This window comes from Salvia splendens, chromosome 3, assembly GCF_004379255.2.
Source record: "Salvia splendens isolate huo1 chromosome 3, SspV2, whole genome shotgun sequence".
NCBI lineage: Eukaryota > Viridiplantae > Streptophyta > Magnoliopsida > Lamiales > Lamiaceae > Salvia > Salvia splendens.
In genome coordinates, this window is record NC_056034.1 from 2,892,174 (window position 1) to 2,918,254 (window position 26,081).

The window sequence follows — 26,081 nt, forward strand, 5'->3', positions numbered from 1 at the left end:
TCTGTGTACTGCATGCAAACATAGATATTCAGATATAAAAAGGTATGGGAATGAAAGTTGCAAATGATCTGAGTAAAAAGCTTTTGATTGGATTGGCATTTGTAGTTTGCTTTGCTATTTTCTGTGGTGGGAATCTATGCAAATAAAGAGGATGGAAAGGAATTGAAACTAGTAGTCAGATATATGTGGCTGTTAATTTGGTTTTGTAGTGAGAAAAAGAAACTAGTGGTTTGATTCTTGAAATTGTACTGAAACTTTCCCCACCAACTTCAAGCAAGTGCTGCACTGAAACTTCCCCCCACTGAAAGCTGTTATTTCTGTAAAAAACAAAATGGAGTTATAAGCTAATTTAAGATTCTGTACATATGTTTTGGAGTAATTATCAATAAGTGTTGCGATAAAGATGATTCCCAGTTTTTATAAGAAAAAGAAAAAGTAGTTTGTGTTTGCAAAGAGTATATGCACATGGATCGTGGAGATTTTGAAGAATTGACGATGCTTCCTCATGTGTGCTATACCACATGCACATGTGTTTTGAATTTGGAAAAAGATCTCTAGGTTCCACCCTCCTCATTTCACCTATACTATATATAGATTGTTTTCATTGCCAGTTGAGGTACAATTTGAGAGAGAGACACACAAGCAGAGGAAAATCTATGTTTCTGTTTCACTATTTTAAGAAACTGTCAGATTAACATTATTACTACAAATACATTATCAGGAGGTCCTCTCTCCGTTTGGTTTTCAGCTTCTATCTCATTGAATCCGTACATCATTTATCTGTATCAATCACATTACGTTTCTGTTCAAGATTCTTGCATTAATCGGAGGTATTATATCAAAAAAATCCCATCTTTTTTTGTTAATATTCGTTTTCCGTTTTCTCTGTTTAAAGAGCACATTGTTTTGGGGTTATGGAATCCATGATCATGCATTTCCTTCTTTATTGTATTGTCCATGTTGTATATCGCTTCACATATTATTTATTCAATGCGCCTTAATTCATTCTCACCAATAAAAATTGGTAGCCGATTGTCTAAGATGGTGATCATATTCTGTGCAGTCTGCTCTACGATACATATATATATCCCGTTGGTTCTGAGAGGAATGGGAGTGACTTTTTCATGCCAATTTGCCGATTTTGATGATTTGGATGCTCAGTTAGAGTGTGTCTTATTTAGCGGCAAGGTTATCCTGGATGCAAAAGCTATTGAATTTGAGACCATTGATTGTGGAAAGGTGATCCTTGAGGGGTCTCTTAGCATTGGAGGAAGGGACTTGGACCCTGTAGTCTCTCCAGAGGAGCATATGATGCCTCAAGCTCTGCCCAAATCTGATGATCTTAGACATGAAGCAGCCTTAAGGTTGCAGAAGACGTACAAAAGTTTTAGGACTCGAAGGCAGCTTGCTGACTGTGCAGTCATAGCCGAGCAGAGATGGTACCAATCTGCTGATAATGATTATGTGTTTGTTCTGTTCTGTTCTGAGTATTATTCTTCGGTCTTGTCCAGGTGGAAGCTGTTAGATTTTGCTGAGCTCAAACGTACTTCTGTGTCCTTCTTTGATATTGAGAAACCAGAAACCGCTGTTCAGCGTTGGTCTAGAGCAACGACCAGAGCTGCAAAGGTGTGTTAGAGCATAGGAATGATTCCTTACTGCCATTGGTTATTGGATTTTTAAGTTCAACTTCTTCATTAGGTAGGGAAAGGTCTGTCAAAGGATGAGAAGGCGCGTAAACTTGCCTTGCAGCATTGGCTCGAGGCTGTAAGTTTGCAAATTTTTCTTTCTCCTCGATTTACTAATGGATTTACCTCTAACAATACTCATCTCCACTCTCGTACGTAGATTGACCCTAGACATCGATATGGTCACAACCTGCAATTCTATTACATTCGTTGGCTCCAATGTGAGAGCAGGCAGCCCTTCTTTTACTGGTAAGGCAAAGATTTGCATGCCTCTTAAATCTCAATGGTTTAAGAATGTGATGATTGAAGTTTGATTTGCAGGCTAGATGTTGGAGAAGGTTGGAATGTGAATCTAGAGAGATGCCCTAGATCGAAACTTCAACAGCAATGCATAAAGTATCTTGGGCCGGTAAGATCTCTAAGAGATTCGTACAAATATGTAATGGAAGCTTGAGTGATCCTTGGTGGTTGCAGGCAGAGAGAAGCGCGTACGAAGTGATGATATCAGATGGGAAGTTTGTGTACAAGGAGAGCGGGAAGCTTCTAGACACCAAGGAAGCAGGGGAAGATGTGAAATGGATCTTTGTTCTAAGCGCGTTGAAGGTGCTATACGTGGGGAAGAAGAGAAAAGGCGGGTTTCAACATTCCAGTTTCTTGGCTGGTGGAGCTACACTATCAGCTGGACGTTTGGTTGTACAAAATGGTATCCTCAAGGTAAAATGTGTGTTCTTATCACGTTTTATTTATTTATCTTCGCTGCCAAATTGTCCCTTGGTGTTAATACTGACTTACTGAGCCTGATACATAGGCGGTTTGGCCTTACAGTGGACACTATCTCCCAACAGCAGAAAATTTTGAGGCACTAATGACATTTCTTTTAGTACACAATGTTGATCTCAGTGGTGTGCAGGTCAGATTACATATATGTATATGGGAACATCAGCTGTTATGTTTGTAAGCAAATTGATTAGTTTTTTGGTGCAGAAAGCTCCAGATAATGAAGAGGAAGCAGCTGGTATTCCGCTTCGTAGAATCAAATCGGTACCTGCAGAGGTGGGGAAGCAGGATGCCGAGAATATGCATATATCAAAGTGGTCCCGGAGACTACAGTCCAAAATCAGTCTGCTTAATATTCCGGCAAGGACAGAGGAATTCTTCTCTCCAAGATATGTGGAGAGCCCGACGGATGGATACGAGACAGCAGATGACTCTCTATCAGAGTCAGAGTCAGACTCAGACTCAGATACGGAGTTCCTGATCTCAAAGGAGAATCTGTTCGAGGAGGAAAAAGAGGAAGAGAAGGCGGTCTCAGAAGAGAAGATAATGAAGAGAATAAACTCACATAAAGGGATAAGATCATATGAACTGGCACAGAGCCTGTGCTGCAAATGGACAACGGGAGCGGGTCCTCGGATAGGATGCGTGAGGGATTATCCGGTGGAGCTGCAGCTGCGTGCGCTCCAGGAGGTCTGCTTCTCTCCCCCTCCCAGACACACTCTCCCTCGCATAACCACTCCACCAACCTAAAGCTTTAACCTATTCTACTTCGCCAACATCTCATTATAAGTGTAAACCGGTTTAACAGTAGTGAAATCAAGATTTTTGATTCATGTTTTATGTATATTAAATAGATGAGAACAATGTACATATATTTGTCACCTGTTTTTTACCAATCAAATCTCAACTTATATACAGTTAAAAAGGTGCATCAGTGCATGGTGTGGCCGAACAACATACATACATAATGCTGCAAACGAAACAGCTTCCTCTCTTCTACAAACAACATTGCATATTCCCACCGGATGGATGTTCTTCTCTGTCTCATAGAATTGCAACTTCTCTGGCTAGATAAAAGGAAATAAAGCATACTCCGCATAAAACAGATTCCATATGAACCGGTAAAAATTAGAGATCGCTTCCTGCAAGATTCAACTATTTGAATTAACTTGACATAATTGGTAAAATATGTAGAGTTCATGCTGCTTAAAAGATGCTACATTTCTCTTATTAACTTAATCAAGAGTCGAGACATATAAATTATTGCTCAAGTTTTTTCAGAAACTCCCATGTGGATGGAAAACTAACCTTGGTTTGCTTAAATCATGCGATTCAAAACAGTATATAAACAGAAAATAACACATTAGTTAGAATTACCTTTGTATAGTTTGCCCTTTCCAGTACCCAAGCCTGCAATACACAACAATTTCAAATAATTAAAATAATGACTTACACTTAATCATCTCAAGATTTTGGAATTTATGCCTTGCAATGTTGCAGAAGAACTAGCTGAAATTATAATTAGTCGCGCCTCTAGAGTGGAGAAGATTAATTATTTGAAAAGGTATTAACAGCTCCATACTGGAGTTGCAGCTTGCATAGTAGTGTAGGAACTTTTCTATTTGCAGCTGGAACTGAAGCTCCATAAGCAATTTGTTAACCAGGGGGCGATATATGTTCAGATTTGCCATAGTAGTTTTTTTTATCTTGAAGAGGAATATGTCAAGCTAGAGTAACAAAAATCATAAAATGAGCTGATCTAAAGAGCAGACTAATTCAGGGATCGTGCATAAAGGCATACACAATAATAAAAAAAATACCTGGAAAAGTAAACATAAGGCCAACGTAGCATGTGTAGGTATCATCAAGCTTCTCTTAAAGGCCTGCAGTATGTTATCATCGAGTGTTACAATTTGAATCATTTCACATAGAGTATATGATAGCTGTGAACCTACCTGAGGCAAGTAAACTGCTGCTGCTACAGAACCAATGTAATTTATCAACAGGAGCCCAGATCCAAGCAATGCAATATTTCTCACGCCAAGCTTTGTTGCCAAAGTATCAATCTGAAATCTATCAATTAATACTGAAATGTGAGATTTTAGTCATCGGACAAGCCTCTTATATCAGAAAGGACTTAATCTGGAAATTTAAAGCAAGAGTAGGAAAAACCATTAGTTTATTACCACCAACAAAAAGTTGGTTTAGGACTTACTTGCGATCACCTTCAACGTCTGGAAGATCTTTAGTTATTGCAATAACAAGAGCAAATAATGTTACAAATGAGGTGATGAAGGCAACTGGATAGCTGCAGATGGAAATTCGTCATGAAACATTGAAACTTCAATCAGGAAAGCAAGCAGAGAAGCATAATTGGGAATTGGCATAAAAATCTATTTTAAAATGTATTGAGGATTTCAGTTTTTTTACCTACTGTCACTTGTGATCTATGTGCAGATGAAAGTGAGTAAGAAATTGTTCAACAATTTACCTCCATTCAAATGTCAGACCAAGGGCAGCTCTTGTGGCATAGTAGACACCGTAGTTGAGGAGGAATCCTCGAACCTGCAAAACAGTTCTATGCACATTAATGTCTATGAAATACTAAGGTAAAACCGACTATCGAATTTATGTATGTTAGTTCGGCTGAACTATTTGGTTCCCTCAACAAGTTCCCTTGGACCTTGCAGGAAATCACATACAAGGAGACACCAGAATTAGGATTCAATCGTAGGTACAGCTTCACTAATCAAAGGGTGCTTCTTACCAAAATTTCCATCCTGTTGGTGCTCTGGGGGAGTATAGTTCATGTTTCTGATAGTATCATATATTTCAAAACTCTTATTCTATGTTACATAGTATGTTTCAAAACCAATTACACCCCAACTTCTTTCTGGGTTGTTGTGTCAACGACACCTTCTGCCAGCCATGTAAATGGCTAGTTGACAAATTTGATGCTAACACAGAGCATTGACAAGAACTCTGATCATAAATCTAGAAGCTATAGTCCAGGTAAGTTAAAAAAAAAGTAGCAGGCATTGAGTAAAATCATACCGTAGCTATTATAAGAAATGCTACAACAGGAAATCTCTTCATCCGAAGTGGGGGCACAGAATAGATGGTTCCAAGGAAAAGGCCAAAACAATAAAGTTTAGTAATGAAAGGACCAAAGTTGAGCCCAACTAATGCAACACCGGCAGCAGCAAGAAACAACACTAAAATCCACGCAGACTGTTCTGAGAGATCTCCTGCAGCTATAGGCAAGTAAGGTTTGTTCACCCTGCAAAAGAGAGTGTAATGTTTAAGGCAAACGAAAACCAATATCTGTTTAAAAAATGCAAGCATTGAAACAAAAGTAAAAGTTCGTTTTCAACCCTTACTTGTCAATACCAACATCATATATCTGATTTATGCCGACTATGTAACCATTTCCGCAAATGAGTGCTAGAAGTCCGGATAATGCTTTAAGCAATAATGACCACCTTATCAGATTTGGGTTCTCGATTAAAGCTCTGGTTACTAAAGAACTGAACAGGAAAGACACAAGTAGAGCAGATTAAACCTTAAGTTTAAAGACGCTGGGGGAAAAGAATGGCGATAAATTTCTCACAAAGATCCTAAGGTAGTTCCACGTATCGTATGGGGTCTCAGAAATCTCCAAAATGCATCCCTGAATTGGAGGACTTTATTCAGCTGTGGACCAGTTCCCGCTGCATCAACTTTAGAGCAGGCCTGAGAAATTAAACTTTCATGTGAACTCCATCGCTAACTACTTTCAGTTTGACCATTTAAATTAACATGATCTACATATATATTTTCCCTTTTTAATCTCACACAGAGGATATATAGCTAATAGTCTGAACTTAAAAATTCAATCAGCAATTACCAGGGCATTCTGAAATGACACACAATATCTTTAAGTGACTTGGAAATTGTCAAATCCTTTGACAAATCAAAATGATGAGCCTTCAGCATTATATGAAGTTAAGTTTTAGTAAGTGTTAATACGAGTTTCAGTCTAAGGACTAAGCTTGTTAATCAAAGTAAGCATTGATGCATTTTGACCAGGCAACAAAGTAGAAATCGAAGAAGCATTGGCATTCAAGGTGGAATTTTGAATATGAGAAAAGGGAAAAGGAAATAAAAAGTCGAATGGAACATACCAAGATGAAATGGCGGCGGCGGATTGCGGCGGAGGGGAATTTAAGAGAGGCGTTGGAGAAGTGGAGGTAGGAAGGGGCAGCGGTGGTAGCGGGAAGCTTGAGTCTGCAGCCAGAATTGGAAAAGGGGGCAATCTTGAGAGCGGAGCAACATGGAATTGAGAGCTCCATCTCCGTCAGTCACGACAGCTCTGCCAAAATTTTGTCTAAAAGAGATTTGTGGTCGTGACGACGCTGACGTCATTTCCTTCTACCTCAATTGATCTTGGGCTAGTGGAAGAAGCCCTACTTTTAATTCCTGAAAAAAAACGTAGTTTGGGCTTTTGTGGAAACCCATCTCCCAACAACACAAACAAAATACATGTATTTCATTTTTTGCAATTGCCATTTTGGTTTTGATATCTAACCGTATACTAAAAAGGAAATTAATGCAAATTTTACAATATCATTTTCTCACTTATCGATTTTGCTGAATACTGGGGTACTCCATATAACAGAGAGTTGTATACACCACGCCTTTCTCAAGCTGTATATAGTTATTTCCTCTATAACTATAGTTTTTCAATTGGCAAATTAAAATAATAAAATTCAAAGCCTTCTTGTTTCTCCCTGTCGCAGCCGCCAATGACGTAAAATATTCTTCCAAACCAATAATGATAAGCACGCCTTCTCATATAGCGGAGTATATTATGTTACACAAGTCAAATACTGCCAAATGAGCTCTTTTTGGGATAGAAAGGGACAGCAGCTAACCAGAATTAGCATCTTGCTTAGCCTTAGTCTTAGATGCTCATTTCCCATTATAAATTATTACAACCCCTTTTTATCAAAATTAAAATCAATATGAGAATCAAGAACATATCTTCCACAATCAGTGTCTAATTAATGAAGAGAAGAAAAGATGTAGACTTATATGAATTGATTGTATTTCCATATTTTGGTTGGATGTAGTAAAGGCAGAAGACCCCTTTTTGTTTTTCGCCAAACTTCAATTTCTGTCACTTCCAGCTTATATCGGTCACCATATAAGAGCATCCGCTTTTCATACTCAAATCAAATTAATTGAGCATGCCGCAGCAGCATAGTACTAAGAAATTAGTACTAGTATAGTGTAATTTTTGTTGTTGGTTTGTAATTATGAATAGTAATTAGTCGTCTAGTTTTGCTCCAAGTGGCAAGCTCTCGTGCATCGGGACTAGAAGACAAACATACCCAGCCAAACAACAAATAACCAAATACCCCTCTAAGAAATTGTAATAATAATTCTTTGTTGACCTGGCCTGGCCCGGCCCGGCCCGCACACCATCTTTTATATTACCATTCCTCTCCTAACGTTGTTGCTTTACAAGTAAAACGTATGTCGCCTTCATCTACTAATTAAAATAGCTATAAATAGGTGCTACACAAACAAATGATGGCATAAACAAAGTGTTAAAACCTTGTCAATTCCAATGGAAATTACGTTCCAACAGCAACAGCAGGAGAAAGTGAAGCTCTCCCCAACCAAAACCACCAAAATGAAAGCAGGCAGCCGCAGAAACAGCAACAAATTCATCGGAGTTAGACAAAGGCCTTCGGGGAGATGGGTGGCAGAGATCAAAGACACAACGCAGAAGATAAGAATGTGGCTGGGAACCTTCGAGAGGGCTGAAGAAGCTGCTCGTGCCTACGACGAGGCTGCCTGCCTCCTCCGCGGCTCCAACACTCGCACCAATTTCGTCACTCAGGTTTCCTCAAACTCCCCTCTCGCATCCCGCATCAACATGCTTCTCAACAACAACAAAATCAATAGCGCAAATCCAAAACCAAAAAAGCCTCAGCCAACGTCTAGTCAAGACGTGGAATCATCGACGAGCACTAGTCCCTTGTTTGACGATGATGTCTATAAGCCTGATTTGGGTCAATTAGTCGATGATGCAGCGGGGGGAGGATGGGGTTTTGGTGGAGGGTTTCTGTTGCCTCAGGCTCAGGAGATGATGATGTTGGAGCTGCCTGATGAGAATTCAGAGCTGTTCGAATTCGAGCGCATCAAAGTTGAGAGGCAGATTTCAGCTTCGCTTTATGCCATAAATGGTCTTCACGACTATATGGAGACTGTCTACGATCCAACCGATGCTTTCTGGGATCTTCCTCCTCTCTCTAATCTAAATCTCCCTTCTTAACCTCATTGTTTCCTCAGTCTTTAACTTATTTTTCTCTATCAACAAACCACAATATTCAATCCGTGATGCCGATTGCAATTTCAGAGATCCTCTTTAACTTCTTTTGTGCTCTACTGATAAAAGGCAGAGAGCTGGAACTATATTTGCTCCACCTAATATATAGATATATGAGTTTACACCAATTCCATGTAATACATTGTAATTCGATTTTGCAGTATTACCATCATTCAAGAAGCCAATAAATAATCAGACAACGGATCTAGGTTGTTGGAAACGTTTCTCTCAATGGGACGTTAAGGAAGTGTGTATGTTTAAAACAAAATATTTGACTTATACATGAAAATCCAAATCATGTGGATTAGTTGAACATCAACATTGAAACCCTATCACCTCTCTCTTAGTTTAGGAGGAGCCAGATTCTCAAGCAGAAGCATTCTTCCAGTATGAGTGGGGCAATTCCTATCCTCTCAACCATGTGTTTCGATATGAGGAGTTGTCACGTAGTGAAGCATCGTGGGGCTTGTATTCCATCACGTAGCTGTGGGGAAGCTTTAGATGCCGCTTGATCGAGTCCCTCAGAGCCATCACAGCCTGGTCGTACCAAAAAAAAAAGAAAACATGTTCATCATACAAGGAAAGACGAGGATTATAAGAATACGTTTGTATTACAAGAAAAGCACCCAACCTGATGATCAGATGCATTGCGGTTCCAAACGCTCAATATATCCTCATTAAAACGGATACTCAGTACTGCACCACAAATATTATCGCCATAATCAAGTTGATCTCCTACCAATGCTAGAACCTGGAGGTCAATAGCTATGCAACAATTAGTAGGTAGCTTTTCAGATTAAAAATGAGTGCATATTATAAATAGCTTAATAATTAAATAAGATACATGCACCAACACATACATATAAAAAAACAATCCACCTAGTACACGCAAGACCATACTAATATACTACTAAGCTCCGATAGATGATATCTGATCAGAAAGTACTTTATTATCAAAGCCAACTGAACATAGACAGGGACACCAGAGAGGTTGCTCAAATGACAGCTCTGCAAGTTGTTTTAAATTACACCTTGGGTGTGTGGACTGCTATAGGTGGGAGTTAAGATTAAGATATTTACTCCAGCAGGAAAAAGAGGATCCTTTTTATTGGGTAGTTAGTTTCCATACCAAGTCCTCCCAGAAACGGCCTGACACAGCCTTTTTAAGTCGGATAATCCATTTCCCACCATTGCGGTTAGCAAAATCCTGATTAAAAAAAATATAAACTTGCGAGATTACAATCCATGACAATAAAAGCAGCAAAAATTAAAAAGCTACTGGAACAACCCTATGTACCTCCCATAGTGGACGGATACCGTCCTTGAATAGATGCAAATCTGTAGGGCTTGGCAAAGTTGAAGGGCGGGCTAGGTGACAGTAGCATACCCAAAAGGCTTCAACCTAAACCAGTCATGATGGATTCGAGAATACAAACTTTAGTTGAGGTGAAGCCCAACACTTCACTGCCTCCAAAAATCATTCATGCAGCAAAAGAAGAACTTACCGTACTGAAATCCACTATCTTCTTAATATTATCCTCGTATGATGTTTGAGTTCTGACTCCAGGAGTTCGACGAGTGTACCAAAATACAAATTTGTTCTGAAGATGATATATTTTGCATAGATCAGAACCAGGAGAGTGGATTCGTAGCAATACATTAGCAATAGTTTAATCATTACACAGCTTCCATCTAACTAGCTCCAGTATCAAGGAATAATGTGTCAATGAAAAACATATAACCATGCTTCGATCGAACGGATTCTGGAATGGTCTATACTAATAAATCCACTGGTGGTAATCTAAATTGATTATAATTTAAAATCCATCATTCCCATGGAAACCAAATCTTAAATTATTGAGGTGGATTTTAAAACCCGTCTAATTTTAACTGTATTTATTCAGAATCCTTCGTCCCATACAGCCTAGAAGAAGTTTGCAAACTAAAACCACACTATAGGAAGATGAAAGGGTTTTAAAATTGGAGAATTATATAACAGTGAAGAAGACACTAATCTAATCCACCCTCATTTAGAATCGAATGAAATGAGACATGACTATGTAGATATAATATTTCATCACTGTACCACTGCTCACTACCTATGTCATGATTTTCAAACTGAACTTTCAAACATGACTATATGTCAAAATGTATAAGTAACCGAATCAATCTTGTTTTGTCGATTTGATCTTTTAGCATTGTCACCCCAAAGGGTGCAAATCAAAATAAAGCATTGGCGCATTTAATCAAATCGAAATAACGTTCGGAATTGATTGTGCAAGGCATCCCCGGTTGATTTAGGGGAAATGGTCCATGAACACAATAGACCAAAAACTAAAATGAAATAAGTGAAAATAAAGTAAGAGGGCAAAGAACATCAACCGAGGGTTGTTTCAATTCGATGGTGAATTTATTGATTAGAAAACAAGCGCTTGCCACGAGAAAGATTAATGCTTGAATAGCATAACAGGAAAAGCGGAATATTGCAGTAAGAAAATAAAGTTGAAGTAAAACTGAGAAAAAAGGGGGGAAACGAACTCTGAGGGGATGCAGACCGGCCTTGAGATCGAGGACAAGGCGTTCTCTATCTTCGTCGGAGGATGTCTGGTTGTTATTGTTGGCGTCGTTTTCGTGTTTCACCGATACCGATTCCATTTTTAATCCCTAATTTTCTCTCTCTGAAAAACCTAAGTCGGAAATGGTTCTTATTTACAGTCGTTGAATGATGAAACAAGAAAGGTGTGTGTATCTGTCGCAACTTTATCTGTATGCTTAATATCTGATATTTGGGCTTATTTGTTGTGGGCTTATTTGTTGACCCATTTAGATGGGCTGAAACCATACCACCATATAAGTGAGTACCCAAATGAAAGTCATACTATTATCTAAATTTTTGAAAAATGGAATAGGCCCATTTTTTTTTCTTTATTGCTTCTAAAATTAATCGAAATATAACAATAATTTATATGATATACTAGACTATCATAATTTAGTTTAATTATTTAATTACCCTGACTTAATTTGATTCCCTATTTATTTGGAAATACGTTTACCCTAAAATCATCTTCTCATCATCTCATCTTCTATCTGTAGCTTGCCTAATCTCTATGCTAGATTCATATGCAACCAAATTTTCTGCTCGATTTTTCATTTTACTTTAATTTCTAATTCACATAATCATACGAGTAAGCTCTCCCCTCCTTTTCTCTCTCTCTTTCTAAGTATGCTTGTATATATACACGTGCGAGGGTGTGTTTGAAAAATGGTGACCATAAATGAAACACTTTTTTAATAAGATAAAAATAATGGAGACACTTTTTAATAAGATAAAAATAATGGAGTATCTGAAAAAGATTTAGGAGATTTGTCTAAATCGTGATTAGCGCAAATTTTATGCATTTCATTTATAATATTATAGTTTGGAGTAGAGTTGTCAAAATGGATAACGGGTATCAGATACTCAATACCCGATACAAAGAAATTGAGACAACATTTGCTATAGTTTTGCATACAAAAAAATCTCATCTTTTCTCTTCCTATAATCCTTCTTCTTTGATACAATTTCATATTTTTTTAGTTTACTTTGTTGCTAACTGTGGAGGATGATGAGAATAATATATTCTCCAATCCCCAAATTTCTATCCTTCCTAAAATTTAGAAATGTACATCAGCAATAAGGGTATTGGCCTACGGGACAACAATAGACTTGCACGACGAATATTTGAGAATGAGCGCACAACTTGTTTGCAAATCTCTCATCAAGTTCGTTGAAGGTGTAATTTATAACTTCAGTGACGAGTACTTGCGAAAGCCCACCAGGAATGGAAGAATTGTCCCACTTCATGGGCTGGACAATATGCTGGAAGAAGCAAGAATCTGACAATCATCTTGGAAGTAGTACTCCCTCCGTTTCATCATAGTTGGGCCGAAACTTTTCGGCACGGAGTTTAGGAAATGAATGTTGAGTGTGTTAAATAAATAGATAAAAAAAGTAAGAAAGAGAAAGAGATTGAGAGAATAAAGTAAAAAGTGAATAAAGTAGAGAGAATAAAGTAAGAAAGAGAAAAAAGTTACTCCCTCTATCTCACTTAAGATGATACGTTTTCCTTTTTAGTTTGTCCCTACTAAGATGACACATTTCCTTTCTTGGTAACTTTCTCTTTTCAATTAATACATCTAACCACTTTTTCTCACTCATATTTAAATATTCATCTTTCTTTCTCTTTCTATTTTAATACTTACACTCACATTTTCTCTCTCCAATTAAATACATTAACCAATAACTCCTAAAATCTCATGCCAGCTAAGAAATGTGTCATCTAAGCCGGGATGGGAGAGTACTATATATGGAAATGACTCAACTATGTGGGAACTTTCCGAAATGAAAAAATGACTCAACTATGAAGGAACGGAGGGAGTAGCATCTTAAGATTTGTGGATCTGACATGCTTTTTTTGGAACTACAAGTTCGAGAAATGATATTAATGTACTTGATCAATCTCCTATTTTTGATAATATTTTGGAAGATCGAGCACCGAAGGTCAATTACACAGTAAATGACCACGAAAAAAATATGGGGCATTATATCACTGATGGGATATATCATAAATGGTTGGCATTTGTCAAATCTATTCCAAGTCCACAAATGATGAAGCACAAATTGTTTGCTCAACATCAAGTGCCCGCGCGAAAAAATATTGAGCGAGCTTTTAGTGTTTTGCAAGCTCGTTTTGTTTTATCAAATGTCCATGTCTTATTTGGAATCGTGATATTATGGGAAAAATAATAATTGCTTGCATAATCTTAGACAATATGATAGTGGAAGATGAAAGAAGCATGTATTTGAACTATTGTTATACAACAGAATTTATTCAAGATCGACTTGGATAGAATTGTCGTGAAAATGAAGATGAAGACAGAAATAATGATTTCGTATACTCTGCGAATAGGATTACAAGTCTAGCTTCCTAAAGAACAATAAAAGCCCAACTTCTTAATAGAGAAGCTCACAGAGCTCTGCTAAACGATTTGGTTGAGCATATATGGATAAAATTCGGCAATCGCAACTAAATGTCTGATTTCCATCTTATGTTTTAAGTACCAATTATGTATTTTTAAATTCATATTTCAATTATTGTAATTTATATTTTTTATTTTGTTTGTTTTTATAATTTTTGGTTTGTTATTTATTGTGCTTTTTTATAAATTTTATTGAGCAATAATAAATCTTTCATGTAATAATATTAATAAAAAATAAATATATAATAGTGTAATTTGGTGGTTATTGATAAATTATAAAAGAAATTGTGGTCGAATTGGATGAATAATGATGATATGGAAGGATGGCTAGGAGAAATTAATTAAATATTAATAAAGTGGATGATTGAGTTTATAATTAATCTCTCGGGTCTGGACCACCCCTTAATTAGGAATGGATAAATTCAAAAAAGGAACAAGAAAAACGGTGATATTATCGTTCACAAACGCGATGCATCGTGGTGCAGCTTGGCAAGAGGGATCTTAGCTGCGGACGCTCTAATATGAGTTACAAACAAAAATAAATGTTATGTTTAACGTTAATCAATTTAATGCAAAATTTTGCTCATATGCTTTGCATAAAACTTAATAGTAGTACTAGTACTTAAATAGATATAATTTGTACCTGAAAACTTGAAATAAAAATGTGACAGGGCATCAGTTTTAAAAAGCTCGATTTTGTAGCTTCACGGTTTGATAAGCACAAAATACAAATAACTCATCATCTGCCCAGAAAAATCAAAATGCGTACATATACAACAGTAGGCCAAAGAAAAGAATCAAACAACCCTAAATCGATACGATTCTTCATAAACAATCGGCACCAGTAAAGAATTTGTCTCCATTTGACACAAGAGTTGAAAACAAATGGTAATACTACTAAACAATAACTATTCAACATCGAAATCAAATAGTGATTGTATGAAGCAGAATAAGTAAGGAACAAGACAAAAGGTTTGGTGTTCCAGCACTCAATCACTGTTTCAACTCATTATGCGCCTCCGTCTGAACATAATTTGGTAACTAATTTGAGCATTTCACGCACCACCAATAGATTATTCAACAGGCAGTGCATCAAATTTTCCAAAATACGTAAAAGAAAAATGATTCCTACTTCATCTAGCACTAATTTACAAGTGGAAGATAGAAGATCTGAAAGGATTTTTTTTTAAGACACAGTAGCCTGTCAGAAAAAGGCCTAAATTTTAGTGTTGGCCTCCTAACTAAGCCAAAACTGAGACGAGTCAATACGATTAATCGCAGCTCCTCATTAGGCAACTCAAAGAGGCACAAAACAATCACAAAATTTATAAACGGGAAAAGAAAATCGAAAGTGTAGCTTTGGAGAAATGGAGAGTAAATGTTTACAGCAGCAGATCAAGCCATCTAGGTTTTCATATTTCTTTATCTCGAAGTGGGCCGTGCAAAAATATGTTTAATGTTGGGCCCAGATTTATTTTCAAATACTATCAATATTTACTTTTGGATCTTTTTAAATAGAAATACTGGCACCTAATATCATGTGACTTTTAAAAAATTGGATTTTTCCCATGAACTTTAAAATTAACAAACAATATCACGAACTTTACTCCGATTTTGTTATTTCCCACCAATAAAAAAATTCTGACAAATAATATCATGATACAGATTTTTTTTCATAAATTCTCGACAACAACTTCGAGAGTTTCAAGATTTACAATATTTAAGAATAGTTTTTCTTGAAGCACACTCTCCAAATTTGTTCTTCAATCTATTACTATAGCCAATTTTTTTTTCTGGTGGTAAATAATAAACTCATGGTAAAGTTCGTGATATTATATACCAATTTCAAAGTTCGTGGAAAAACCCATCTATTTGGAAGTTCCATGATATTAGGTGTCAATATCCCTTTTAAATATAGTTCATAGCACTTTTTAGTTTTTTACTCATCGAAACCATTATTTAGAAAATCATTAATAGCATGTGTGTCTTAGTTGGCCAAACGGTTAAGAGCTTAATATCTGAGGCCAAACGTCTCAGGTGTGGGCGTGGCCTTTTAAATTTAATTTCATTTACATATAAAAAAATAGTATTTGTATGTGTGAGTTGGTCTAACGGTAAAAACTAATGGCTTAGGCCAAAGATCTAGGATTCTAGTTATTAGTGGTGGTTTAAATTCATTTATAAAAAAAAAGATAAAATCATTAACAACTATTTTATCCTTATACTCTCCCTAAAAACATGTTTAAACTTTAAAGTCGTTCATTTTGGAAATGGAATAGAACTAAATCACATACTACATACGACTTGAAGCAAAATAAACTATAGAAAAAAATTTACATACTATTCCTACATACGACTTGAAGCAAAATAAAGCCTAACAAATCAATTGCATTGATCTTACAATTGAAACACATGTATAAAAGAAATCAGCATCTGTAATTAGATTGTCGGACTATTCAATTAGGGGATATTCAGGTTGAAAGTTAATTCAACGAGTCAATTTGTCTTAAAACTTTCTGGTTTTGAATCAACTAGTAGTGTTAGTGTTAGTGGTAGTGAGACTTATATTATTAGTGGTGTTTAGTTATGAAAAAAGTTTACAATAATTGATATGGACTACTCTCTCCGTCCACAATTAGGAGTCTTATTTCTTAGCGACACAGGTTTTAAGAAATGTTAAGAAAAGTGAGTGGAAAAAAGTTAGTGGAATAGATGTCTCACTTGTACATATTAGTTTTAAATGAAATGTGATTGAAATGAGTTAGTGGAAGGTGGGACCCTATTACCATTTATAGTAAAAGTGAACCGGGACTCCTATTCGAGGACGGACTAAAATGGAAAAACGGGACTCCTATCTGCGGACGGAGGGAGTATTTTTTTAGATCATAGGGAACGATAAAAATAAACGATTTTTAGGGAGAAATGACTAGATATTTCTTCCTAGGTATCCTATATTTTTTTGGTTTCATAATTATTATAAGTATAGATTATTATTTGCATAATTAGGTGTGTTATAAATAATTTTTAAGATTTTCATAAATGACAAAAATAAACTATCAAAGGTCGGGGTGGAACCAGTTATGTATTGCCGATATCATGCATACATGTATTATACTGCATAACATGATTATTGAGGATTAAGGACCTGTGGCAACTAATTGGGGAGAAGAAGAAGATGGACCGAGCTCGGGAGTAGCTTGCGCTCACGAACATTTCAATATTTTTTTGTTTTTTTTATAATGTTCGGTATTTATTATTTGTATTTTTTGCCTTTGGAATTAATGTTTTTCCAGTTAGTATTAATTTCTCATTTAATAATTAATGTAATTATAATTTAATTATTTAAATGCTGAAAAGTTGTGCTGAAGTTGGGACCGACTACATTGTGGCTTTTGGAGCTGAAATTTGAAAAAATTGACGTGGGAGTTGAAAAAGGAGTTTGTGGCTGAATTTTGAAACTAGCACTATAGATGCTCTAAGTCTAAGATTATTTATAAGATTGTTTGTTTCATCTCAAAAGATAAGGATAATTCAAAGCGTTCTTCTTTCCATACAAGAATGAAAGAATAATTCATATTGACGATAATTGTACTATTTGCACATTTTGAAAGGTTGTACTCTATCCTATCAATTTTATAGTAATCATCTATCTATATAATAAGGCATTGATCACATTTATAAGATTATTAGTTTCATCTCAAAGTTGACAATAATTCAAAGCGTGCTTCTCTTTATGTAATAGGAGTAATAATCTTACTTTTTTCTGTCAGAATGAAAGAATAATTCAAATTGACGATAATTGTACTACTTTCACATCTTATTCTTTTGTAAGTACGTATTTAATTTTGCAAACTTTGTTGTTGCAATTTATCAACCTGTTTTCATCATTTGAAATTTCTATCAAATTATTAGAATAAATTACAACAGTTTTTGTAGTATGTATTAAAAGCTGACAAAATAATGTTACTTTTTGTAGTATGTATTTAATTTTGCAAACTTTGTTGTTGCAATTTATCAACCTGTTTTCATCATTTGAAATTTCTATCAAATTATTAGAATAAATTACAACAGTTTTTGTAGTATGTATTAAAAGCTGACAAAATAGAAGAAAATGAAACTTTCATCTTTTTAGTTATGTATTTGTGGAGTGGTGGAAAATCTTTGTCGGCTGGGTGGACCATGAGCCCATGTGCCGATGATCCAGCTGCAACCTCATTCTCCTCGCACTTCTGGTTTTTTTTGTTTTTGTCTCAATCCTCCTCCATTAACTAATTAAATGCCAGAATTGGTATTCAAGTTTAGCATTGCCAGAATTGCTGCTGATCTTTAGTTTCCCAATCTTGTTCATATTTAGCAGTCATTTCAATCCATATACAAATGACGAAAATTGAATATAAAAAACAATGGATTAATATAAATTGAATCGAAACAGATATTCCGTACAATATGTGAGATGAAAGAAAATGGAAAAGAGTAAAAGAAGCCTCAAGCAGCGGCTCCTGTATAAAGAGAAATCAAAGAGTCGGAAACAACTCTATACAAATTAAGTAATATATAAACCCAATCAATCCATGAATGCAGAACAAAATGGGCATTTAGACAAACAGTTGGAGTGCGAGAGCGCCCACGGAAGCCAAGGCAGCTGGTAAGAAAGCAGCGGCGTCGGATGCAGGGCTCGGGGCCGGGGCCTCCTGCGCTGCCACGCTCGACACTCCAATCAATGCCACGGCGGCGGCCACCAACATCATCTTCTTCATCATCTTTATTAGAGAAGCTGTTCGTTTCAAACTTTGAGTGAAAGAGAGGTGGAGGGAGTGTTTTATATTTGAGGCGGGCAGAGGGGACCGTTGGCCAAACGGCAACATAACGTGGGGGGCAGCCATCTTTCTCTGTTTAAAATTTTAAAAATACCCGGGCTGCCCGTCTTGGTGCTATACAGCTGTCACCATTAGTGGAGCACCTGCAACACACACATTTTTCCTTTGCCTGTTTTACCCCCGTATTTTCCATGTTCTGCGGTCATTTTCTCACTTATTCTAGACTATACTCGACATTTCATTCAGATATTTTTCTAGCTGAATATTATTATTTTCCTTGATTAACAATTGCGAGAACATTTATTCTAATATGGGTTATTCATTCAGTCTAAAGTTTAAAGGTTGCTAGTGACAAGAATTTCATTTGAAGTAATCCAGCACATTGGTCTAAGAGTATCTCCTGCATGGATGTCCCACTCGGACATCCACTAGGACTTCCCAAAAACATCTCCTACCACTTCACTAGGACTTCCCATCCCACTGTCACGTCACTAGGACTTCCCCTGCACAATCCGCCATTCCCATTGCCCTTCCCACTAGGATTTCCCGCAATAAAAAAAATCACAAATTCACAAATAAGTATGCCGTATATATAGAGCGTTGAACATGGGCGACGACTGGAGAACGTTGATGTCGTTGTTCGACCCGGCGACTCCAAAATAAGCATGCCGTACATATAGAGTTTAAAAAAAAAAAAAATACCGGACGTCCGCCCCCCGTCGCCCAGACTTCCGAGGACATCCGACGTCCTTACGGGACGTCTGTATCCGAGTTGCTTCGTTACAATGGCGGACGTCCCGGTTGCCCGTCGCTGATGTCCGACCGGACGTCCGCTATTGGAGATGCTATGCATTCCATATTCAAATCCATTTCACTCAAATCTCAATCATACCATAACATCTACAATTAATACCCTATTTTATACGCCAAATCATATCATTTTTTTTGTTAATTTTAAAATAAAAATAATAGCTATAATATTAAACTTATTCAATCAGAATTCCTAAAATTACAGTAAATAAAATTTTATTATATCATACTTAAATTTATAAATTACTAATCAGCATACTCAATCAGTGTTCGGAGAGTCGGAGTCGAAGTCGTCATATCCTTATTTTCTTTCTTCGGGGCATTTAGATCGATGGACTCTTTGCCCCTGCTCGTAGTGTATGAAGGGAAATGTTGATGAGAAACACGCCAACATTAAAATTGTTCTATAATATTGTAGAGATAATTGATTTAGAATTAAATAAAAAAAATTAACTCCATTCACTAGATGCACAATTAACAAGCCATAAAAGAGATCAGAAACTAGTCATGTAGGTATCTTTGTAGATGCGCTGAAGGCTTGCACATTCAATTTGAGTCGGTTCCTTTTATTCAACCTTCGATCTTCAAACTTATTCTCGAATACGTATATTAGAGCGTCCACAATGGGGCACCCTAAAGTACGCCCTATAGGGCGCCCTATGCTCCGCCACATCAACATTCTATCCTCCTACCCTTCCACCTGCAGTGGGACGCCCTAAAGTCCGCCCTATAGGTTTCACTGTTTTGTTAATTAATTTTATGTTTTCAAATATGTCAATGCAAAATAATAAAAAAAGCACCACGATTAATTAAAAAAAGGTAAATCCTACATTACATAAAAAAAGGTTACAAGAGTTAGAAATAAAAAAAAGTTCACTACTCTACATCATTCCCAACTTGCGGCGCAGATCAATGATCATCCACTTGAGGTATTCGGCTTCGGCCAAGTCATCGCACTACTTGAGGGCGTGGTGCGTGTCCAACAACGTCCTCCGGTTGGCGGCCGCCTCCAACTCCACGTAGGCATGTCCCGCAGCCGAAGTCGGGGTCGAGGCCTGTGAGGATGTCGCCTTTGCCTTACCCTTGTTCTTGGCAGCCTTGCTGCCAATGGGATGCCGGGAGGACATCGGTGTGCCGGAACTCTCATCCTCACACATCGGCTGGTTGAGGTCCATCGGATGTACACCGCTTTCGCTGCTCGTATAATCACCGGCAGCGGTGTTCTTCGTCCTCTTCGCCACAGCCGATAGGGGCAGAGTCCCTCCGTGGAACTTCTGCTTGTCCTTCAAGAGGAGCCACTGCCCTGCTCCCTCAAGCACTTCTCGTACTCCGCCGAGAACAAATTGACATGCTTCTTCACCTAATCCCAGTGCTTGCGGAGCTGCTCCCTATGGCGCTTGTAGGCGGTCGGCTGCTTGGCGTCGTTGTAGCGCTCAGCGATGCGCTCCCAGTACGCTATTTGATTTTGGTTGTTGGCAAACACCGGGTCCTCTGAAATATCAATCCAACACCTCGCTAAGACGATGGTTTCATCCGGGTTGTAGTTCGTCCTCCCTAGGGCGAACTCTGCATTCTTCTCCGGAAACGGCAACTTCTGGGCCCTTTCCTGTTCCGCTTCTTTTTGGTGGCGGAGCCAGAGGCGCGGCGGGGTGGGGGTGGGGCGGGGGCGCGGGTGGGAGACGGCTCCATGTCTGACAGCCCGTACGAATCCGTACTGAAATCGGGATCATACTGGGTGTTGGAGTCGAAGGGCCGATCTTCATCAGGGTCTGTACCCGACCACTGTGCACCACCACCAAACATCGGACTATTCGGACTTGAGTAATCACCGAGATTCACTTTATAGTGTAAATAGAGAATGGAAGAGTGAGAATGAAAGGAGGTTGTGGTGTATATATATATATAAATTTTGAAGAATTAAAAAAAAAGGAAAATGCTCAGCATCGTCCGCGGTATCGCCTGCCTCGCCCACAGTGGGGCGGACGATGTGTGGTCGAACGCGTATCGTCCGCGGACAAAGCATAGGGCACGGACGATGGATGTGCCATCGTCCGCATGTCCGCATACCTACAGTGGCAGACGATAGGCCGCCCGATGCATCGGCCGAACTATCATCCGCCCCACTGTGCCCTTACTTTGATCCTTGTGTGGACAAATGCTAACAAAGTGAAAGTAAATTAAAAGAGAAGAAGAAAAGATGTGGAGAAGAACTCGCAAAACAACACTAAAATGTGGATTTTTACTTTGAAAAACTAAAGCATGTGCAATATTTTCTCGAAAGCCAAATACTACATATAATAAAATGACATCTATTTTTATAGTGGGAATAAGTGGTTCAAAACTGCCACTTGCACCCTGTCAACCCACACCGCCGGACTGCGGTTTCGCACCGCTGTGCCAATCCCGACCTGGACGCCTGCCCTCTCCGCCAATGATGCAGGACCTGACTGAACCACCAATCCACTCAGTCCAGTCGTGATGCTTTAATGCTAACACAATTAAATGCATCAAATCCGGTTGAGTTTTGGAATCAAACTAAACTTGCAAATGAGGATTAGGCTTAAAGTTGGAAGAATGTAACAAGATTGAATGAGTTATTCTTAGGCCTCCTCCAACTGAATTTCCAGTGTTAAATTCAACTCCGAGTTTAATGGTAAAGACATAAGACAAGATGATCAACTTATAAGCCGAAATGTCAACCAAATCCCTGACCAGATGAGAAATGATGAAGTTAAAGAGAGCAAAAACTCTCATTCTTTACAACATACTAATAAAGTTCACAAAATAGGACTAATAAAATCAATATTACTAGAGGTTTGTCTCAATTGATCTGTTGTTTGGATGCTTGCACCATTTCTATAATAAGAGTCTTCACGTCCCTACAAAATGTCATTACAAAGAATCAGAGAGGTGAACAATAACACTTGCTAAAATATTATTTTGCAGAAGATGCACTAAGCCACCCCCTCTCTCTTAAAAATTGTGGAAGCATATGTAACACCAAAACCTACTTTCAATGCCTAAAGGTCTAACTGAAAATCCTATATATGGATGAATTCATGAGATAATTCTCTAGCTTATTTAGACCAATGCAAGTAAATAATAGCAGAATTACTCACTCTCTCTCTGTTGCACGCCTAGTAAAAGGGATTCGAAGCTTGAATGTTTTGCCTTCATAGCCAGCCTAAAGAGAAAATGGGCAGAGGAGAAGAAATTATACTAGGTTACAAAGCCAAACACCTTGAAAAAACTAGCATGAAACTAAAGACATATAAAGTAGACAAGCCAAGCTTCATGGAAGTGAAAGATACAAGAAACATGAGAATTCAGATGTTGATTCAACCTTCACAGTGAAACCAAGACTGTCTACGTCCAACATGGTTGCAAATTCCACCTGAAAAAAAGTAATTTCAGAATTCTTGAATGCAAGTTTGATTGTCAGCTTATTGTAAAAGAGATGGAAACTCCCTTTGATTGAATAAGTATGTATGCAAATCATACGAGAATAACAAACATGGAGATTACAACATGCTCGTGGATAATCTATATAAGCTATGAAGTAAAAAGGAATTACAAAAGCACATTTTAATTCTCTTTCTTGCTTGCAACTACTGAAACATTTTTCACATGTGCGTTAAAAGCAAGCTTGCATTCTCTTTTTTGTTCTCACTACTTACAAAAATAATTTATGTCTACTCTGTGAACACGTTAGAACAGCCAACATTCCTCATGTCAGAATGGAGCATGATACTCAAATACAAAAACGAACAACAAATACCGGTATGGACGTAGAGTGCTGCACAATCAGCTTTGTGTCATCTGCATGATCCTTATTCATGTGAGACTGGAAGCAAAACAAGATTAACATAGTTTAGAGGTGATAACCACCAAGAAAAGTATATATCTATCTATAAATAGCGAATTACTGATATGCAGTAGGCCATACTGTTATAGGCTTAGAAAATTGATATATAGGATCCACTTTTGCAGTTCTAAACTCCTCATTGCTGAATTCTGAAATCATGGGAAGAGACAAAGGAAATAAAAAAAATCATTTTGCAATCATCACGAAATGAAGAGACTGAATGGATCTTTCCATCATAAACATTACGTCGTAAAGGAATACAAACCTCCATATGCTTGTGAAACTGTAGCGACACCTGCGACATATTGTACAACTTTAGGTTCAATGCGCAAGAACTGGAAGTCGCTGAAGTCCACCTTCAAAGTAGTTAGTTATCTCAGTACACGTGACAAAATATTCCTGTCACATAGGGCACGAGAAATACAAGAGATAACTGAGCTAAAAGTTACCCAGAATGCATCTGGATGATTAGTCATGTATGCAGTCCGAATAGCTTCCATATTGCTGTTATCAACCTATGCGATTTAAATGGAGGGTGTCAGCCCGAACTGGCTTAAGGGATTGATTGCCAAGCTATAGTTTGATGTATTCGGCCAAATAAAGAAAATTGTAGTGAAAGGAATGAATCTTACTGGGAGAGCATCTCCCTGAATCGTAACAATAAGGTCAGACCTGTCATCGGGATCTTTTGCCACAAGCAATGAGCATTTTGGATTGGCTACAAGGTTCTGAACCAATAATAAAAGTTTAAATTCCTCCAAGTAGAAGTTTTTAAGTGACTCTCAAACTACAAAAAAAACAGAGAATGGTGCTCTACCTTTGTATGAGCTGCTAAGTTACTAACAGCAACTATGGGAGATCCGTAAGCATCACAAGCAAAGTCAACCATGGACCCGAATGGATAACCATGGTGCTCCTGCATAAGATAATGCCAATCAATAACACAAACTTAGACACGCACAACTGAAGAGGTATTGGAATAACGCCCTTGGAAGCTGAGAGCAACAGTAAATATGATCAATTTTATAGTACCTGAGACAAGGAGGAGAGAAATCCCCAGACACTGTGATGAAGGAGTGTCCTAACCTCCTCGATAGGGGGAAGCCTAGTCGCCTTTAACTGAGGAAAAATGATAAAAGATCGATTTGATGTTGAGAAAAAATCAACATCTGGCAACTACTAGAAATACAGCTATTGCCTCAACACGTTACCTGATGATCATGGAAGAGTTGAGAAAGATTGACTTCTTCGTTATGATGCGAAACCTGGGAAGAATTAGTAAAAGGGGATGCAAAGTTGCAAACTATGACTGATGAACCCCACAATTCATAACGAGGATCATGGAAAGAAAGAGGTGTAAGAAAATTAAACAAGAAAAGATGGGAGTGTTACCTGGGACTCGTCGGCCATGGCGATGGTGCCAATGAGATTGATGAGGGAGGAAGGTAGAGGGAGAGAGGGGTGGGTGAGTGATTAATCTAGAACACTCTCCTTCCCATACATTGACTTAGTTAAATTAATTAAAAGGTATTGATGATGTGTTGGAAAAGCATGCCCTGCTCAGTCAGCTATTGATTGATTGGTAATCAATAACACACTTCGAATAAACAATCAACTCGTTATTCAGCAACACAATTTTACCATCTTTGAAAGTGGGATTGAACCTAAGCAATGACAATCACAAGCTACAAGCAGCAAATTTCATTTACACCCGACATCACAAAATGGCCCAATACACACATGCTCCATTATCTAGGTATGGGAATTATGGAGCTTAAAAAAAGGGAACTCCACTCCACATGGTTGCTGATGAAGACTCTAGATGTTTACAAGAGAGTCCCTTTTCAATTAAGTGCTAACAACTTGCCGTGACAGACGGTATAAATATAGTATAAATTGAGTAACATATAAATTGATCAAGGATTACAAAATGTGAATTCAGTGGTTCTAATAAACACCAGTGCGTGTTAATTAACCCTTATCAAAGATGCAGAATGTACAACTTCCTCATATCAGTATCATTGTTATTGCCAGACGCCACATCTCCAACACCAAATTTATACAATTATCACACCAGAGTGACCAAAATACAATCTTTATTGTCAAATTTCAAATATTAGCAATAGCAACATCCATCCATCAACGCAAATTATATATTTCGAAGAAGAAAATTTCTAACTTTACATAGTCTCCTCCTATATAGATCCAGTAAATACAACAAAAGGACGAATGACCTTTTTATGTTATTCTACTAGTTTTCGCCCTCTCCTTTTTGAGCAGATCATTGATCGTGGTGGCCACGAAAGTGTAGAGGAAATTGGGAGAGGGAGAATTCAATCGGAGTGTAGATCGGGGTCAAGATCGGATTGGGAAGAAGAAGAAGAAGAAGAAGAAGAAGAAGAGGAGGAGGAGAGATAAGGGTTGCTGGGAAGGGGGAAGCAGAAGAAGGTCCAGATGCAGAAGGCGAAGCGGCGGAGGTGGCGAAAGGGGAAGCAGAAGAGGAGGTTGAGCACTTGATCGGCGCTGAGCCGCTCCGGATTGCACGCTATGTATTGGCACGCATTCGCCGACAGCTTGGCCACCGCTACGATTGCAGGGCTGTTGAACACCATTTCGATCCGATTTTTTAGTGGATGATTATGTTTTTACTTTTGCTTTTTTTTTCTCGATGGGGATGGCAAATCTAGGGTGAAGCGCCTCATTCAACTCTCTATGCCTAATTTTTTCGTCCG

General features: G+C 37.8%; 5 protein-coding genes and 1 non-coding gene across 6 annotated transcripts; 2 read left to right on the top strand and 4 right to left on the bottom strand.

The window, feature by feature from the left end:
• The first annotated feature begins 622 nt into the window (after nucleotides 1–622).
• LOC121794360 (IQ domain-containing protein IQM6-like) lies at nucleotides 623–3,220 on the top strand. The gene is made up of 9 exons (XM_042192488.1): nucleotides 623–830; nucleotides 1,064–1,439; nucleotides 1,512–1,626; nucleotides 1,699–1,764; nucleotides 1,846–1,934; nucleotides 2,007–2,094; nucleotides 2,160–2,399; nucleotides 2,494–2,595; nucleotides 2,670–3,220. The coding sequence occupies exons 2-9, from the start codon at nucleotides 1,108–1,110 to the stop codon at nucleotides 3,210–3,212; spliced, it is 1,575 nt and encodes a 524-aa protein (XP_042048422.1). The 5' UTR covers nucleotides 623–830; nucleotides 1,064–1,107; the 3' UTR covers nucleotides 3,213–3,220.
• Nucleotides 3,221–3,284: 64 nt separating this feature from the next.
• On the bottom strand, nucleotides 3,285–6,889 carry LOC121794363 (homogentisate solanesyltransferase, chloroplastic-like). The gene is made up of 10 exons (XM_042192492.1): nucleotides 6,626–6,889; nucleotides 6,073–6,194; nucleotides 5,843–5,989; nucleotides 5,517–5,742; nucleotides 4,954–5,027; nucleotides 4,678–4,770; nucleotides 4,418–4,535; nucleotides 4,283–4,345; nucleotides 3,840–3,872; nucleotides 3,285–3,604 (listed from the first exon to the last, which is right to left on the bottom strand). The coding sequence occupies exons 1-10, from the start codon at nucleotides 6,791–6,793 to the stop codon at nucleotides 3,530–3,532; spliced, it is 1,119 nt and encodes a 372-aa protein (XP_042048426.1). The 5' UTR covers nucleotides 6,794–6,889; the 3' UTR covers nucleotides 3,285–3,529.
• A 1,184-nt stretch (nucleotides 6,890–8,073) lies between these two features.
• Nucleotides 8,074–8,915, top strand: LOC121797279 (ethylene-responsive transcription factor ERN1-like). The gene has a single exon (XM_042196038.1). The coding sequence runs from the start codon at nucleotides 8,074–8,076 to the stop codon at nucleotides 8,782–8,784; it is 711 nt and encodes a 236-aa protein (XP_042051972.1). The 3' UTR covers nucleotides 8,785–8,915.
• A 129-nt stretch (nucleotides 8,916–9,044) lies between these two features.
• Nucleotides 9,045–11,566, bottom strand: LOC121797280 (eukaryotic translation initiation factor NCBP-like). Its single transcript, XM_042196039.1, has 6 exons — nucleotides 11,377–11,566; nucleotides 10,344–10,439; nucleotides 10,136–10,240; nucleotides 9,968–10,045; nucleotides 9,470–9,589; nucleotides 9,045–9,375 (listed from the first exon to the last, which is right to left on the bottom strand). Exons 1-6 carry the CDS (start codon nucleotides 11,491–11,493, stop codon nucleotides 9,244–9,246), a joined length of 648 nt encoding a protein of 215 aa, XP_042051973.1. The 5' UTR covers nucleotides 11,494–11,566; the 3' UTR covers nucleotides 9,045–9,243.
• Nucleotides 11,567–14,526: 2,960 nt separating this feature from the next.
• On the bottom strand, nucleotides 14,527–14,606 carry LOC121797542. Its single transcript, XR_006049904.1, has one exon. It is a non-coding gene; the product is annotated as a small nucleolar RNA SNORD36 (small nucleolar RNA).
• A 7,485-nt stretch (nucleotides 14,607–22,091) lies between these two features.
• LOC121794366 (glutamyl-tRNA reductase-binding protein, chloroplastic-like) lies at nucleotides 22,092–26,081 on the bottom strand. The gene is made up of 12 exons (XM_042192494.1): nucleotides 24,742–26,081; nucleotides 24,561–24,614; nucleotides 24,382–24,468; nucleotides 24,167–24,265; nucleotides 23,982–24,077; nucleotides 23,799–23,864; nucleotides 23,615–23,705; nucleotides 23,431–23,498; nucleotides 23,263–23,328; nucleotides 22,828–22,878; nucleotides 22,604–22,668; nucleotides 22,092–22,363 (listed from the first exon to the last, which is right to left on the bottom strand). Exons 1-12 carry the CDS (start codon nucleotides 24,757–24,759, stop codon nucleotides 22,306–22,308), a joined length of 819 nt encoding a protein of 272 aa, XP_042048428.1. The 5' UTR covers nucleotides 24,760–26,081; the 3' UTR covers nucleotides 22,092–22,305.

Bases quoted from the DNA above. Each gene is read 5' to 3' on its own strand.
- LOC121794360 (XM_042192488.1), top strand. From the start codon at position 1,108: ATGGGAGTGACTTTTTCATGCCAATTTGCCGATTTTGATGATTTGGAT. The intron at 1,627-1,698 runs GTGTGTTAGAGC...CTTCTTCATTAG, and splicing joins CAACGACCAGAGCTGCAAAG to GTAGGGAAAGGTCTGTCAAA. The intron at 1,935-2,006 runs GTAAGGCAAAGA...TTTGATTTGCAG, and splicing joins AGGCAGCCCTTCTTTTACTG to GCTAGATGTTGGAGAAGGTT.
- LOC121794363 (XM_042192492.1), bottom strand. From the start codon at position 6,793: ATGGAGCTCTCAATTCCATGTTGCTCCGCTCTCAAGATTGCCCCCTTT. The intron at 4,771-4,953 runs GTAAATTGTTGA...TTCCATCTGCAG, and splicing joins GGTCTGACATTTGAATGGAG to CTATCCAGTTGCCTTCATCA. The intron at 4,536-4,677 runs GTAAGTCCTAAA...ATTAATTGATAG, and splicing joins GACGTTGAAGGTGATCGCAA to ATTTCAGATTGATACTTTGG.
- LOC121797279 (XM_042196038.1), top strand. From the start codon at position 8,074: ATGGAAATTACGTTCCAACAGCAACAGCAGGAGAAAGTGAAGCTCTCC.
- LOC121797280 (XM_042196039.1), bottom strand. From the start codon at position 11,493: ATGGAATCGGTATCGGTGAAACACGAAAACGACGCCAACAATAACAAC. The intron at 10,440-11,376 runs GTTCGTTTCCCC...TATCATCTTCAG, and splicing joins CCGGTCTGCATCCCCTCAGA to AACAAATTTGTATTTTGGTA. The intron at 10,046-10,135 runs GTACATAGGGTT...TTTTTTAATCAG, and splicing joins GTATCCGTCCACTATGGGAG to GATTTTGCTAACCGCAATGG.
- LOC121794366 (XM_042192494.1), bottom strand. The intron at 24,469-24,560 runs GTAACGTGTTGA...ATTTTTCCTCAG, and splicing joins AACTCTTCCATGATCATCAG to TTAAAGGCGACTAGGCTTCC. The intron at 22,879-23,262 runs GTATTTGTTGTT...ACTTTTTTTCAG, and splicing joins AGCACTCTACGTCCATACCG to GTGGAATTTGCAACCATGTT.